At 36.8% G+C, this 13130-nt stretch overlaps 1 protein-coding gene and 1 pseudogene across 1 annotated transcript in view; both read left to right on the plus strand.

The window, feature by feature from the left end:
- Positions 1 to 4543: 4543 nt before the first annotated feature.
- LOC106333015 lies at positions 4544 to 6025 on the plus strand (annotated as a pseudogene).
- A 1393-nt stretch (positions 6026 to 7418) lies between these two features.
- LOC106333510 (monoacylglycerol lipase ABHD6-like) overlaps positions 7419 to 13130 on the plus strand; it is a 7074-nt gene continuing 1362 nt past the window's right edge. The window contains exons 1-2 of the mRNA XM_013771946.1: positions 7419 to 7846; positions 12437 to 12611. Coding sequence (XP_013627400.1) covers positions 7419 to 7846; positions 12437 to 12611 — 603 coding nt within the window. The remainder of the gene's footprint in view (positions 7847 to 12436; positions 12612 to 13130) is intronic.

Below are 13130 nucleotides of genomic sequence, written 5' to 3' on the forward strand. Positions count from 1 at the left end.
CTTCTGCACCACCGCCCTTTGTTGATCCAGAAGTACTTACGGCTCAGTTGAAGGACAAGGATGATCGCATATCTTTGTTGGAGACCCAGATGGCGGCTCAACAGGCGGGCTATGAGGCACAAAAGAGGCTGAACCAGCAAATGATGGAGATGATGCAGAGGATGTATCCGAACGAAGTGTTCCTGAACGTGCAAGACCCGTAATTTTTTTTTCTTTTCAAAAACTCGGAATGTTTTATTTTTTATTTGTACAACTTTGAATATTATCTAATATGTTTTCAATTTTAATTTTAATTTTATATTTTCGAATTTAAATTTCAAAAAAAATATTTTTTTAAAAAAATTAATATTTTTTACATTCCGAGGTAATTAATTATATTTTTTACTCGATCGATCGATGCGTTTTTTCCGACGATTTTTTCCCTCAGTATCCTTGCTGTTTTCTTGTAGTGTCCGGTCCGAACCGGTTATCCGAATGCCCATGCCTAATTAGTAGTTTTCGAAAGGTAATTTTAAATGACTATTAGTAATTTAAATTGCATATATATGGTCGACTCATCTAAAACGACAATTAAACACCATAACTAAGACATTATTAGTAGAGAAAGGAAAACATACCAGTTTGATCTTGTTCTTCTGATGCATCTATAATAGAAAAGGTAATTTATTTTAATTGTTCATTTTTCTTCTTTCCTTTTTGGATATGCTATACGCCCTAAAAAACATGTTAGTTGTGCTTAGTCGGTAACGAAACCACCTTGTATTTAGTTATCAATTGCTCTAGCTTTTTGCATGCATGGCGCCATGATTTTTATACATACCAAGAAATGTTTTAGTCACTTATTATACACATGCAAATGATGTATATTAGAATAATATTAGTAGTCACGTGAGTGAAGAGATGCGACAAGGGAATGTGAAATTACAAAGTCGAACACTTTGTGTCTTGGGGTAGTAATCGTTAGGTTTCGTGTTCAACGAAGCAAAGTGTCAAGTGCGTGTGAGAGAGAGAAGCATCTTTTGGGAAAGTGGTGTGGTCGTCTCAATTGAACATAAAAAAAACATCAATCTTCAAGACCGATCCAATTCTCTTTGTTCCCTGTCTCTCTGGGCCTGTTGATGTTGTTTAAATCTTTATATTCATCATTCTCTTTCCGGTTATACGTATTTTTGTCCGTTCATCTTTGTCGGCACACGTCCTCCAACAAGCTTATTGTATGTATCTAAAAGCTCTTTTTGACTGTTTTTGTTAAACAAGTGTAAACTAGATGTGTTTTATTAACAGGTGTTTCATTACAAGTTCCAAATAAAATTTTAGTTTCTTTTTTGTAACACACATAAGAACTATTAGTCAATTCTGTAGAAAAATGTAAAAATTAAAATAAATTACTTTTCTATGTGTGTATCATAAGCTTTTTTCTCTAGTTAATACTTAATAGGTACTATATATAAGAACTATTAGTCAACTACCACCACATGGGTTCAATTCATGCTGGGAGAGACTATTTACAATGCTTGGATTCCCGGCAAAAAAGTGAAACCAAGTTTTTTGCACCAAAAAAACTATTAGTCAATTCTTTTCAGTTTTTGTAAGCCACAAAATCTAATATGGTATAAAATCCGATCCAACATTTGACTCAAAATTAATAACACGATATACGGCTATAAGAGTTTTTATCAGAACATCCATTGCAAACAAGAGGAAATATAAGATAATAAATTAATAATACAAACCCATAAAACTTAATGAAGCCAAGAAAAAAATGTCATAAAAATATTCAGGTAATAATTTTACATGTTTGATATACAGTAGAACTTCTATAAATTAATACTCGATAAATTAATAATTTATATTTATACATATTTTATATATGTAAAAACATATTATTAAATTGTTTGTTTTATATTCACAATGAAATTATCTTTATATTTTTTTAGCACTTAAAATATTTTTGATGAGATTTAGTAATATTATATCTAAAATCACATTTAAGTTCTATGCAATATATATCATATATATCAAATAATATAATAAAATTAATATAAATGTCAAATTTCAAAAAATTAACAATTAATGTCTATACATTAAAATCAAATATTTTTCTTATCTTACAATAAATATATCTTAAAATAAGAAATCTAAATAATGAAACTTTTGTAAATTAATATCTCTATAATTAATAAATTTGACTATCATATTATTTTATTATCTTATTTGGTGTACATTTTTATGTTTTATAGAATTGTTATCTGGTTTTCGATATAATTTTACTAAATATTATCAAAATATATTAAAATATTAAGAAAAATAAAAATATTTTCATTGTGAATATAAAATCAACAATATAATGTTTAGTTTGTACTTATATAAAATATATGTAGAGATAGTTTATTAATTTATGATTTTAATGGGACTATATATTTGCATGGGAGTTTTAAAAAAATTATTATCTTATTATTTTATCGATTTATGTCATATTTTACACCGGCCCGAGTTGGGACCGACGAAATTTATTAATTTATCGAGATTATTAATTTATCGAGTATTAATTTATAGAGGTTCTACTGTAGATGGTTTATTTTTCTCAGATCAAATTCAATTCTTGGAAACCTATATTTTCTATTTGATACAAAAAATACTTTTTGCAAAAGAAGAACAATATATAGTTCTGTTCTTGGAGATAAAAGAAAAATAGATAAAAGAAAAAGAAAATGAAGATAAAGGGTTTAAGAAAATAAGAGCTTAGAGCTAGTGAGTGTACTCATTTGATGGGTTCATTCTCTTTGTAGCTTTTCAAATTTGAGTAGGAGATTGCTTCTTTGACTAATCAATAGAATTTATATATATCGCTCTCTCGTCATGCTAAAGAAAGATCACAATGTTATTGCTTTTAAAATCATTACAAAGCATCTCACTTGGGTCATCTTTACCTTTATTCTTTATATTTCACTTCCAACTTGAACATTGGCTAGTTTGATTCCTTAGCTCCTTAAAAGTTCCAATCTTGGCGATCAAGATCTCTCATGCACTGGCTACAATCGTGACAATAATATCTTCAGATGCACTCAAAAGTTCTCAACCACTAAACGTATGGTGAATGTTTATGTTTAAAAGCAAATGGTAGTAAATATTTTTTTTTCTTAGTGAAATCTTTGAAAAATCTTTATTTGGATTGGAAATCGTATAATAATTTCAAGATTATGTGAAATTTAATACTTTTTGTCAACTATTCATTTTGTTACTTAAGTTTTGTTCAATAAAAAATTATTCATAAGAACAAATCTATATAATCTTATCTAACTTACATGAAAAATAAAACTTACATGGAAAAAATGATACACCTCGTATTCCAGTCTTTTTATATAAAGAGATTGCACATACATTGCAATTCTTATAAACATGAACTATACTAAAACTCTTAAAAATAATTATGTAAAAGATGAAAAATAGTTTTGAAGAGAATGCCCGCCAAATCCACCAGCTTTTTTAGTTATATATATGCGCAGTCTGTCTCGAGTCGGATTCAGGGGATGTGCATGCATAATTGCATATCACTCAGACAAGACATTACCTTAAGACATACTCCCTCCCTTTCAAGTGTCGTTTTAGAAAAAAAATTTCGTTACAAAATAAGTGTCGTTTTCGATTTTCAATGAAAAAATTATTAATTTTATGCAAAATTTATTAATTTTATGCAAAATTTATTAATTTTATTGGTTGAAATATGGTTAGGTGTATAGTTAATAGTGTTTTTTTTATAGGAAATGTATAAAATTAATTGTTTTTTTAATCAGTGGTGCCGAAATCTAAAACGACACTTATAATGAAACAAAGGGAGTATCAACTAAGAGTAAATTAGAAACGAGTGTTAGATGATATCCCTCCTATATATTCTTGACACTAGTTGCAAAATGGCGTTTTTGAACGACATAAACATTAGTCTTATCACATAGTAATAAAATGCGTGGTACATTATAACTTTGTGCGGTGAACGTTATCACCATTATATTATAACATAGTATATAAAAAGGAATACAGATGCAAAAATGAGAGCATATTACTGGCCGACTTGGTGAAGCAAGCGATAACGTGTGGTAGAAGGGGGCTTGGAGATTCGGGTATGGAGTATGATTGTGATCGGAGAGAGACCAGATCCTTAGAAGACCGTGACATCCCCCAGTCACGTGGTCCTCTTTTGACTACATTCTCTGATCTCTCCCACTTTAACTGCAGATTGAACTTGTCATTATTATTACTTACTTTACCGTTTAATTAATTATTAACGCTCTCTTTTTGATTCATTATAGTTTGCTTAGCAGTGTTAAACAACATTTCGTCCGTACAAAAGTATTGTTTTAGAGTAATAACTACTTAATTATTTGTTTCTGCTACATGATATAAAAGACTGAAGTATTTCATTGGTAAAACCATGTTTTTTTTTAACAAAATCGCCTAGGAATACATTATAATAGCAATACAAATATATATATTTTTTTTTGATAAAAGATTTAGCAATACAAATATTAAAAGTATAAAATTCATTTTAGCTAAAAATGATGGAAATTAATAGTGGAACAACTAAGGTGCTAAACAAATATATTTGTGAATAAATTTATAAGAATTAATAAATTATTCGAGCTATTATTTGGACCACCAATAAAAATGAAATAGAGTAACTTCAACAAAAGCCTCTTAGAACTGAATCAATGACATATTCACTGTATCATCTTTTTAGACAAATTAAAGGAGAAAACACATGTAAATCGAACCCAAAAAGGTAACAATATGGATTCAGTCACACATTACATATGTAATAAGACCGGGACCAAACTTTGCTCTTTTTGTCGAGTTCTCAAAGCTCTATAAATAGTAAATACTCTCCTGTCTCCACTTCACAATAGCAACGTGTACTCCTTTGTTTTTAGCTGACTCCTCCTACACCGTTTCCTTATAACTACCAAACACATTAAACACAGCACAAGACACACACACACACACACACTTCTCGTTCTATCTCTCAAAACACGATTTACTTTTAGGGTTTCCAATATTACTATACTAACGTTTAGTGATGGGTTTCTCAATGTTCTTCTCAGAAAACGACGTCGTCCATCACTCCTCTCCTTATGCTTCTGTTGACTGTACTCTCTCACTTGGAACTCCATCTACTCGTCTCTGCAATGACGACAACGACCGTAGATTCTCTTCTCATACCTCAAACAGATTATGCTGGGACTTCTTGCACGGTGCCAAGAAAGGCAGCGGCGGAGATAACAGCTACCTCCTCCCTCGCCGTTGCGCTAACTGCGAGACCACTTCTACTCCTCTCTGGAGAAACGGTCCAAGAGGTCCCAAGGTACGTATATATACCCAATATAAGTCATGTAATACCAAATACTATGTTGTCAAAAAAAACAAGTACTATATAGTCCAGTTAATTAGGTTTTATATTACACTCTTTTTTACTTAAAACGAAAAATTATTGTTATAAATAGTAATTATGATTTTGATTTGTTCAGTCATTATGTAATGCGTGTGGCATCCGATTCAAGAAGGAAGAGAGACGTGCGTCTCGACTTCTCGCGGAGGATCAACGGCGGCTGGAGTTTCGACTTCCGATCATCATGGAGGAGCAAATTATTATAACAACAATCATTATGTTTCACCGTCACCTTGGATTCACCACCAACAGCATAAAGTCCCGTATTACTCGCCGGAGAATAACGAATATTCATTCGTTGACGACGTCAGAGAGGTTAATCATGACGCCACAGCCAACCCGTTCTTGTCTTGGAGGCTTAACGTCACCGACCGGACCAGCCTTGTCCACGATTTTACGATGTGATGAATATTATCGTTTCATAGATTTTCCTTTAAAAAGGTCGCCTTGGATAACATTTAGCATAAAAGACTAAAGTCTTAGCCTTGTCCAAATTCTTTAATTTTACTTTATTTACATATATATATTTGAATGTTTTGCTTTCTTTTGGGTCTTTGTGTAAGTTTGTTTAATTTAAATTTATTATGAAGCTACTTGTGTTTACTTTTCATGACTTTGTGAATGTTCTCTTGGGAAGTGAACGAATGACACTTGTACTTTATAATCAACCTTTTCAGGATGTGTATCCTACTTTGACCATGAGTTTTGATCCGGATGTGCTTAACTACACCAACAAATTTTAAATACAGGAAAACATTTATTATTTTGTGAAAACAGATATTAAAAATTAACTTTAAGAAACGGAGAGAATCTAAGCATGAAATTACAAATATTTAATATATATACTAAAGAATATATTATTAGTTTCACTAAGAAATAAATTTGCCCCTGCTGTATAAGAGCATTATTAATGATTTCTAAAGATAGTATCTCAACAAAAAAAATAATTAAAACAGAAAAGTCAGAGAGAGACTATAGAAAATGTCACTGCAAAGAAACTTTAAAATGTTTTATAGAAACTATATCTACACCAGTCCATATTTTCCTATTAGCCCAATTATATTTACAAAAGTGAAAATTAATTATGTCACTTAATGCTATTAAGATATCAATAAAAATTAGTTTAGAGACTATAAGAGATTCTGCGTTGCTGGTGCTCAAGGTTTTGGATCCGCCTTCAAAATTATTGCATCGCTTAATACAACTTGACATGCAACTTAATGCCTATGTTAAAAGGGTATGTAAGAAGAGTACGCAGAGTAGCTGGGTGACTTTATGAGATAGTATCGTCGGTACGTAGCAGTTGGAGTATCAATGGGGCCATCTTATTCGATCATGATATTTTGGAGGAGAAACGCTTAAGGTAAACGTGACAACTTTTATTCAACCAAGCGCTTGTAGCTTGGTGGTAAAGGAGGTACAGTTGTACTGTCCGCCACCCGGGTTCGAGCCTTGGCCACAACGGATTTAACATCCCTTCCGTTGGGGCGCTGGACCCCTTTCGGGGGATAGTTGAGAATGTAGCCTGCCCAAATACCAGAGTTATCAAAAAAAAAAAAAAAAAACTTTTATTCTTAATTAGAATTTGTAATATTTTCCTTCATGTGCTCTGATATCATAAATCATACACAATAAAACTTCACTCAGCATCTAAGTTCTCATATATACATTGTATCTGAAATGATTACCGAAAATTTTAAGCATGGGTCACCACAACTATATGAATTTAATGAACACTGAAAATATACCGTTGATTATAATAACGTTCCAAAAATATTTACAAATCGATTGCTCCTGGACAACGGTGATGGAGCTACCCATTGTGGCAGTGTGTTGTTTATCAGGCATGGCCATGAGATTATGATTGCAACTTTCATTAAATGTCTATTGAGAAGAAGAACATATCTCTCTTTATAAAGACAAGAAAAAGAATGTTTGATCATCTTAAACAGAAAAAAATAAAAGGTTATAGCAAAAAATGGTGAACTTAGCGGTTGCACTAAGATCGTCGATGTGCATTATCGTGAAATCAGCCGGACTTGTTCCACATACCGTAGAAACCGAACCAGGAACAAAGGTTAACTTCTGGTTACCGAAAAACTCCGGCGGGAAGCCAGAAAAACCAGCAGTACTACTCATTCACGGTTTCGCCGGCGACGGAGTAATGACGTGGGCGTTTCAAGCTCGTTCGTTATCAAAGAGATACTCTGTTTACATACCGGACTTGCTATTTTTCGGTGGGTCTTACACCGATAAACCGGACCGGTCACCAGAGTTTCAAGCCGAGTGTATGGTTAAGGCTATGAGTATCCTTGGCGTGGATAAGTTTGTCCTGGTCGGATTTAGCTGCGGTGGCGTTGTGGCTTCCAAGATTGCAGAGTTGTATGGGAACATGGTTAAGGCTTTGATGGTTATAGAATAGGAAGCTTAATATACGACGTGATCTAGGTATTACAGAGCAATACTATTGACTAATATAACCTTTATATATATACATTCTACACACCCCCTCAAGATGTAGGGAGTTCACGAACTCCAATCTTGTTAGAGAGCTCCAGGAACCTTGTGCGAGGCAATGGTTTTGTCAAAGCGTCAGCTAGCTGATCATGAGTAGATACATGTGAGACCCGCAAAGCACCGTAACTCACATTGTCGCAGATGAAATGATAATCCAAAGCAAGATGTTTCATACGAGAGTGGAAGACCGGGTTTGCACATAGGTACGTGGCTCCAACATTGTCACAATAGACCACTGGTGTGTGTGGTAGTGTGACGCCAAGCTCAGTTAGGAGAGAGCATACCGAGCGAATCTCCGAGGCTGTGTTAGCAACATCTCGATATTCCGCTTCCGTAGATGACCGTGCGACTCCTTGTTGCTTCTTTGACGACCAAGCAATCAGAGTTGTGCCGAGGTAGAGAATATAGGCATTAGTAGATACAAAATCATCAACGTCTCCTGCCCAATCTGCATCATAGAATACATGAAGTGAGAGAGGTGAGTCCTTACGAATGTAAATGCCATGTGAAACTGTTCTGGCGAGATATCGAAGGACGCGTTTGGCAGCTTGCCAGTGCAGATCAGTCGGGCGATGCATGAATTATGACAATCTGTTCACCGCGTACGCAATATCGGGTCTGGTAAAGGCTAGATATTGGAGGCTACCAATCACTATTCTGTACTCGGTCGGGTTCGTCACCTGTGTACCAGATTGTAAAGACAAATTTGGAGTAGTGGCCATTGGCGATGTGACCGGCTTAGCATCAGCCATGTTCACTCGAGTAAGAAGATCTGTGATGTATTTTTGCTGCATAAGATGCATGCCATGTGGGGTTCTGGTCACTTCAATTCCGAGAAAGTACTCCAAATTGGTGGGCTCCTTGAGAGAGAATCGATGGGTCAAGGCAGCTATGAAGTCTGCAACAAGAGCATCGCTACTCCCAGTAACAATTATATCATCAACATAAACCAGGCAGTACACAACTCGACCGGCATTGTTGTACACAAACACCGATGTATCGGTGAGAGAGTTACGAAACCCGAGGGAGCAGAGAAATGTTTTCAGTTCTTGATACCATGCTCGGGGCGCCTGTTTCAAGCCATAGAGGGCTTTGCGTAGTCGGCAGACATGATGAGGACGATCTTTATCGACGAATCCAGGAGGTTGGCTAACATAGACCTCGTCGGAGAGAGTGCCTTGAAGAAAGGCATTATTAACATCAAGTTGTTTGATTTGCCACGCTCGTGAGACATCTAGCTGGAGAACAAGGCGGATGGTCAGGGACTTAACCACCGGACTGAATGTTTCAGAGTAATCGAGACCTTGCTGTTGCTTGCATCCTCGCGCGACCCAACGAGCCTTATGTCTTCGCAGAGTGCCATCTGGAAAATATTTATAAGAGTAAACCCATTTAGTAGAGATAATATTTTGGTAAGGTCGCGGTGGCACCAACTCATAAGTGCGATTTCGAATCTGGGCATCGATCTCCTCTCCCATGGCATTTCGCCAATTTTCATCTTGCATGGATTGGGTTACGGTAGTTGGTATTGGTGGGACTTTTTGAGTTTTTATGGTGAGAAGGGAGTGTTTAAGGTTTGGTTTTCTGATCTGGTTCTTACCACGGGTTCCCATGGGATGAATATTTGCTGGTGAGGGATTGGTTGGTTGTTGTGGTTGTGTGTTTGTGGTAGGCGTTGGGTCAGTGTTTACGGTTGAGGTAGGCTGCGTGGGAGTGGGATCAGGTTGACCTGTTTGAGAAGAGGGTTGAGGAGATACCTGAGCGTTGTAATGAGGTGCTGTTGATTCAATACCTGGTTCCACTTGTGTGTTGTCGTTAGATATCACAACATCATTCGTCGGTGAAGACGAAGAGGATGGGACGTCGGGTGTTAGCCGGCGGTGAGAATCTCTGCCCGCGGGAGGCACCGATGAAGCTGGTACGAGTGGCATTGAGTGAGACATCAGGTTGAGAGGGATAAAGGATGGAGAGGATGAAGATGGTGGTGTTTCTGGTTGAACGCGAGCGGATGGGGCTGCTGAGAATGGAAACTTTTCTTCACTGAATTGAACATGGCGAGATGTGTATATTCGGTCAGGGCTGCGATCAAGACATAGATATGTACTCTGTGTGAGAGAGTAACCAAGAAACGTGCACTCAGTTGATCGCATCTCGAGTTTGTTGTTTGCATACGGACGCAGCCATGGGTAGCAAGCACATCCAAAAAATCGGAGCTTGTGGTAATTTGGTGTTTGCTGGAAGAGCTTGGCGTAAGGCAAAGTGTGGTTGAGAATAGGGGTGGGCTATAAGGTAAACCGCAGCTGAGAATGCATATGACCAGTATGAAGGAGGCATGGACGCCTGACTGAGAAGAGTGAGACCAGTCTCCACAATATGGCGATGTTTTCTTTCGGCAATCCCATTGTGTTCAGGAGTGTGAGGTGGTGATGTCAGGTGTGAGATGACACGAGTTTGAAGATATTAACGCAAGGCAATGAACTCGCCGCCGTTGTCAGAGTATAGCGTTTTGATCTTCTCACTGAATCGATTCTCCACAAGTGATTTAAAGGCGATAAAGACAGCATGAACTTGCGACTTGAGCTTAAGAGGGAATAGCCAGGTGAACCGAGTATAGTGATCCACAAAGATGACATAGTACTTGAAATTGTCTACTGAGGTTATTGGGGACATCCAGACATCGGTATAAACATATTCAAGAGGTTTGGTTGAGGCTATTGTATTTGAAAAGAAAGGCAATTTATGGCTTTTATTGATTAAGAAATGGGAACAAGGGATTTGTTTTTGAGAAGACAAAGAAATAGGCAATGAAAATTGAGAAACAAGAGTGTTTAAAGTAGGTAAAGCTGGGTGTCCAAGTCGCATATGCCAAGAGTTGAGAGAGGTTTTAGACGTGGGTGAAACAAGGAGTGAGATGGGCTTGGATGATGTCACTGGCCACTCGTATATCTCATCTTTAGTTCTACCTTGGAGTAACCGGGCCCCCGTGCTGAGATCCTTCACCTGAAAGTGGGCAGGAAAGAATTCAACAGACACCTTATTAGAATTACACAGGCGGTAAACAGAGATAAGGTTTTTATGAAGGTTAGGAACATATAAAATATTGTTTAAGGTTAAAGAGCGAGAAGGGGTAGGGAGAATCGAGGAACCAGTGTGCGAAATCGGTAGGCCTGAGCAGTCTGCAATGATGACTTCTTCTCCACCATTGTAGGGCTGATGAAGCGCCAGGTTGTTCAAGTCCGTGGTGAGATGATGGGTAGCGCCAGAGTCAAGAATCTAGTTGTTTGGATTGTACGCTGCGGCTGCCATGTTTGCGCGAGGGTGCCATGGAACTGGTGAGGGCGAGTGCTGATGTGGTGCTGTGTGACTGTACACGCATGACTGCTGAAGTTGAGGGCATCGCCTTGCACTGTGACCGTAGATGCTGCATATTTGACACTTCCCTTGGTAGCCACGGGAACTCTGGTCTTGTCGTGGTGCATACTGCGGCTGTGCTTGATAAGCATCGTTATTGTTTCTGTTGTTGTAGCGACCACGATAGTTGCCGGAGTTATTGTTCCTGTTGTTGTTGCTAGGAGGGCGAGACTGAGCTACATTAGTCGAGATCGGTAGGACAGAGTTAGGTGTGATATCCTGCAGTCTGACTTCTTGATTCAACAGCTTCTCATGGACCTCAGTGATCGACGGCGGGACATCACGACCCTGTATCTGATCGACGACTTTTTTTACTCGTCAGGAAGACCTTCCACGATGAACTCAAGCTGATCCTCCAAGTCCAGCGGTTTCCCAAGGAGGGCAAGCTGATCGAATCTGGTTATGAATCCTTGCAGGTACTCGTCAATGGACTTTGTTCCTTTCTTCCATTGCTTGACCTGCTGTCGGAGCTGTTGAATATGGCCGCGAGTTGGTTTCGCATAGGTGGCCGAGAGCTTCTCCCAGATCTCTGCAGACGTTGAAGTGGTAGCGAGGATGGGTTGGATAGTAGCGGAGATATCACCCAGTAAGGCGTTGTAGATGAGTTGATCCTGTCGTTGATGAGCCGTGTAGGCTGGGTTAACGGTGATATTTTCTGCAGTGGTGATCGTCGCAGGTGGGATGACAGTTGCGCCGGTGATATATCCAGCGAGTCCATAGCCATTGAGCAAGGCTTGGATTTGATGGCTCCACATGAGAAAGTTGGATGCCGTGAGTTTCGTAACGTTAGACATGTTGACGTTAAGAAGATTCACATTGTCAATGGTGATCACAGTGTCGTGATTAGCCGGAGGTGCCATTGGAGAGATAGAAAAATCGAAGAGGGAGGAGAGAAGAAGAGAAAAGCGGCTGAGATTGATTAGGTTTTTAGAACCGGAGGCTCTGATACCATATAGAATAGGAAGCTTAATATTATTGAGTGCAGAGGTTACAATATATATACGACGTGATCTAGGTATTGCAGGCAATACTATTGACTAATATAACCTTTCTATATATACATTCTACAGTGGTAACCGGTGCACCTCCGATTATGACTGATTCGAATGTGAACCGGTTTGGGTTAAGTTCAATGTCGGATGTCTTGTTACCCAAAACGGTTAAAGGACTTGAGTTTCTTCTCTCCGTTTCTTTGCACAAACGCATTTGGCTCCCAAGTTGTCCTCTCAAAGATTACCTTAAGGTGCATCCGTTATATACAATATGGTTTTATATATCCACTCAGACAGATAAGTATTTGGCATATTTCCAAATATCTTATTATTTATTTTATTAATTATTTAGATAATTATCTTTATTGTTTTAGGGTTTTCGGTTTTATTATATACTAGGTGTTCTACCCGCACATGCAGACATAGTGTTCTTATAGATATTTATTTGTTTATAACTATTAAATCAAAACCAACATAATAAATTATTAATTATGTTTTAAAAAAGATAAATCAAACATTAAACTTATATTTTATACTAAAAAATATTATTTCAGATAAAACACAACATATTTAAGAATTATCTTATGTTTTAAAAATATATTTTATTTTTGAGAATTTTATTATATTTACTTATAGTCAATTATCAAATATAACATATAAACAAAATATTATTAATATATATTCATTAGTTTTATCAAAAAATATATATGCTTCTTGTTGTGTTAAATTTTAAAAACATTCACATATATTTTAGAAAATATATTTATTTG

This window comes from Brassica oleracea, chromosome C3 (assembly GCF_000695525.1).
Source record: "Brassica oleracea var. oleracea cultivar TO1000 chromosome C3, BOL, whole genome shotgun sequence".
NCBI classification, from domain to species: Eukaryota; Viridiplantae; Streptophyta; class Magnoliopsida; order Brassicales; family Brassicaceae; genus Brassica; species Brassica oleracea.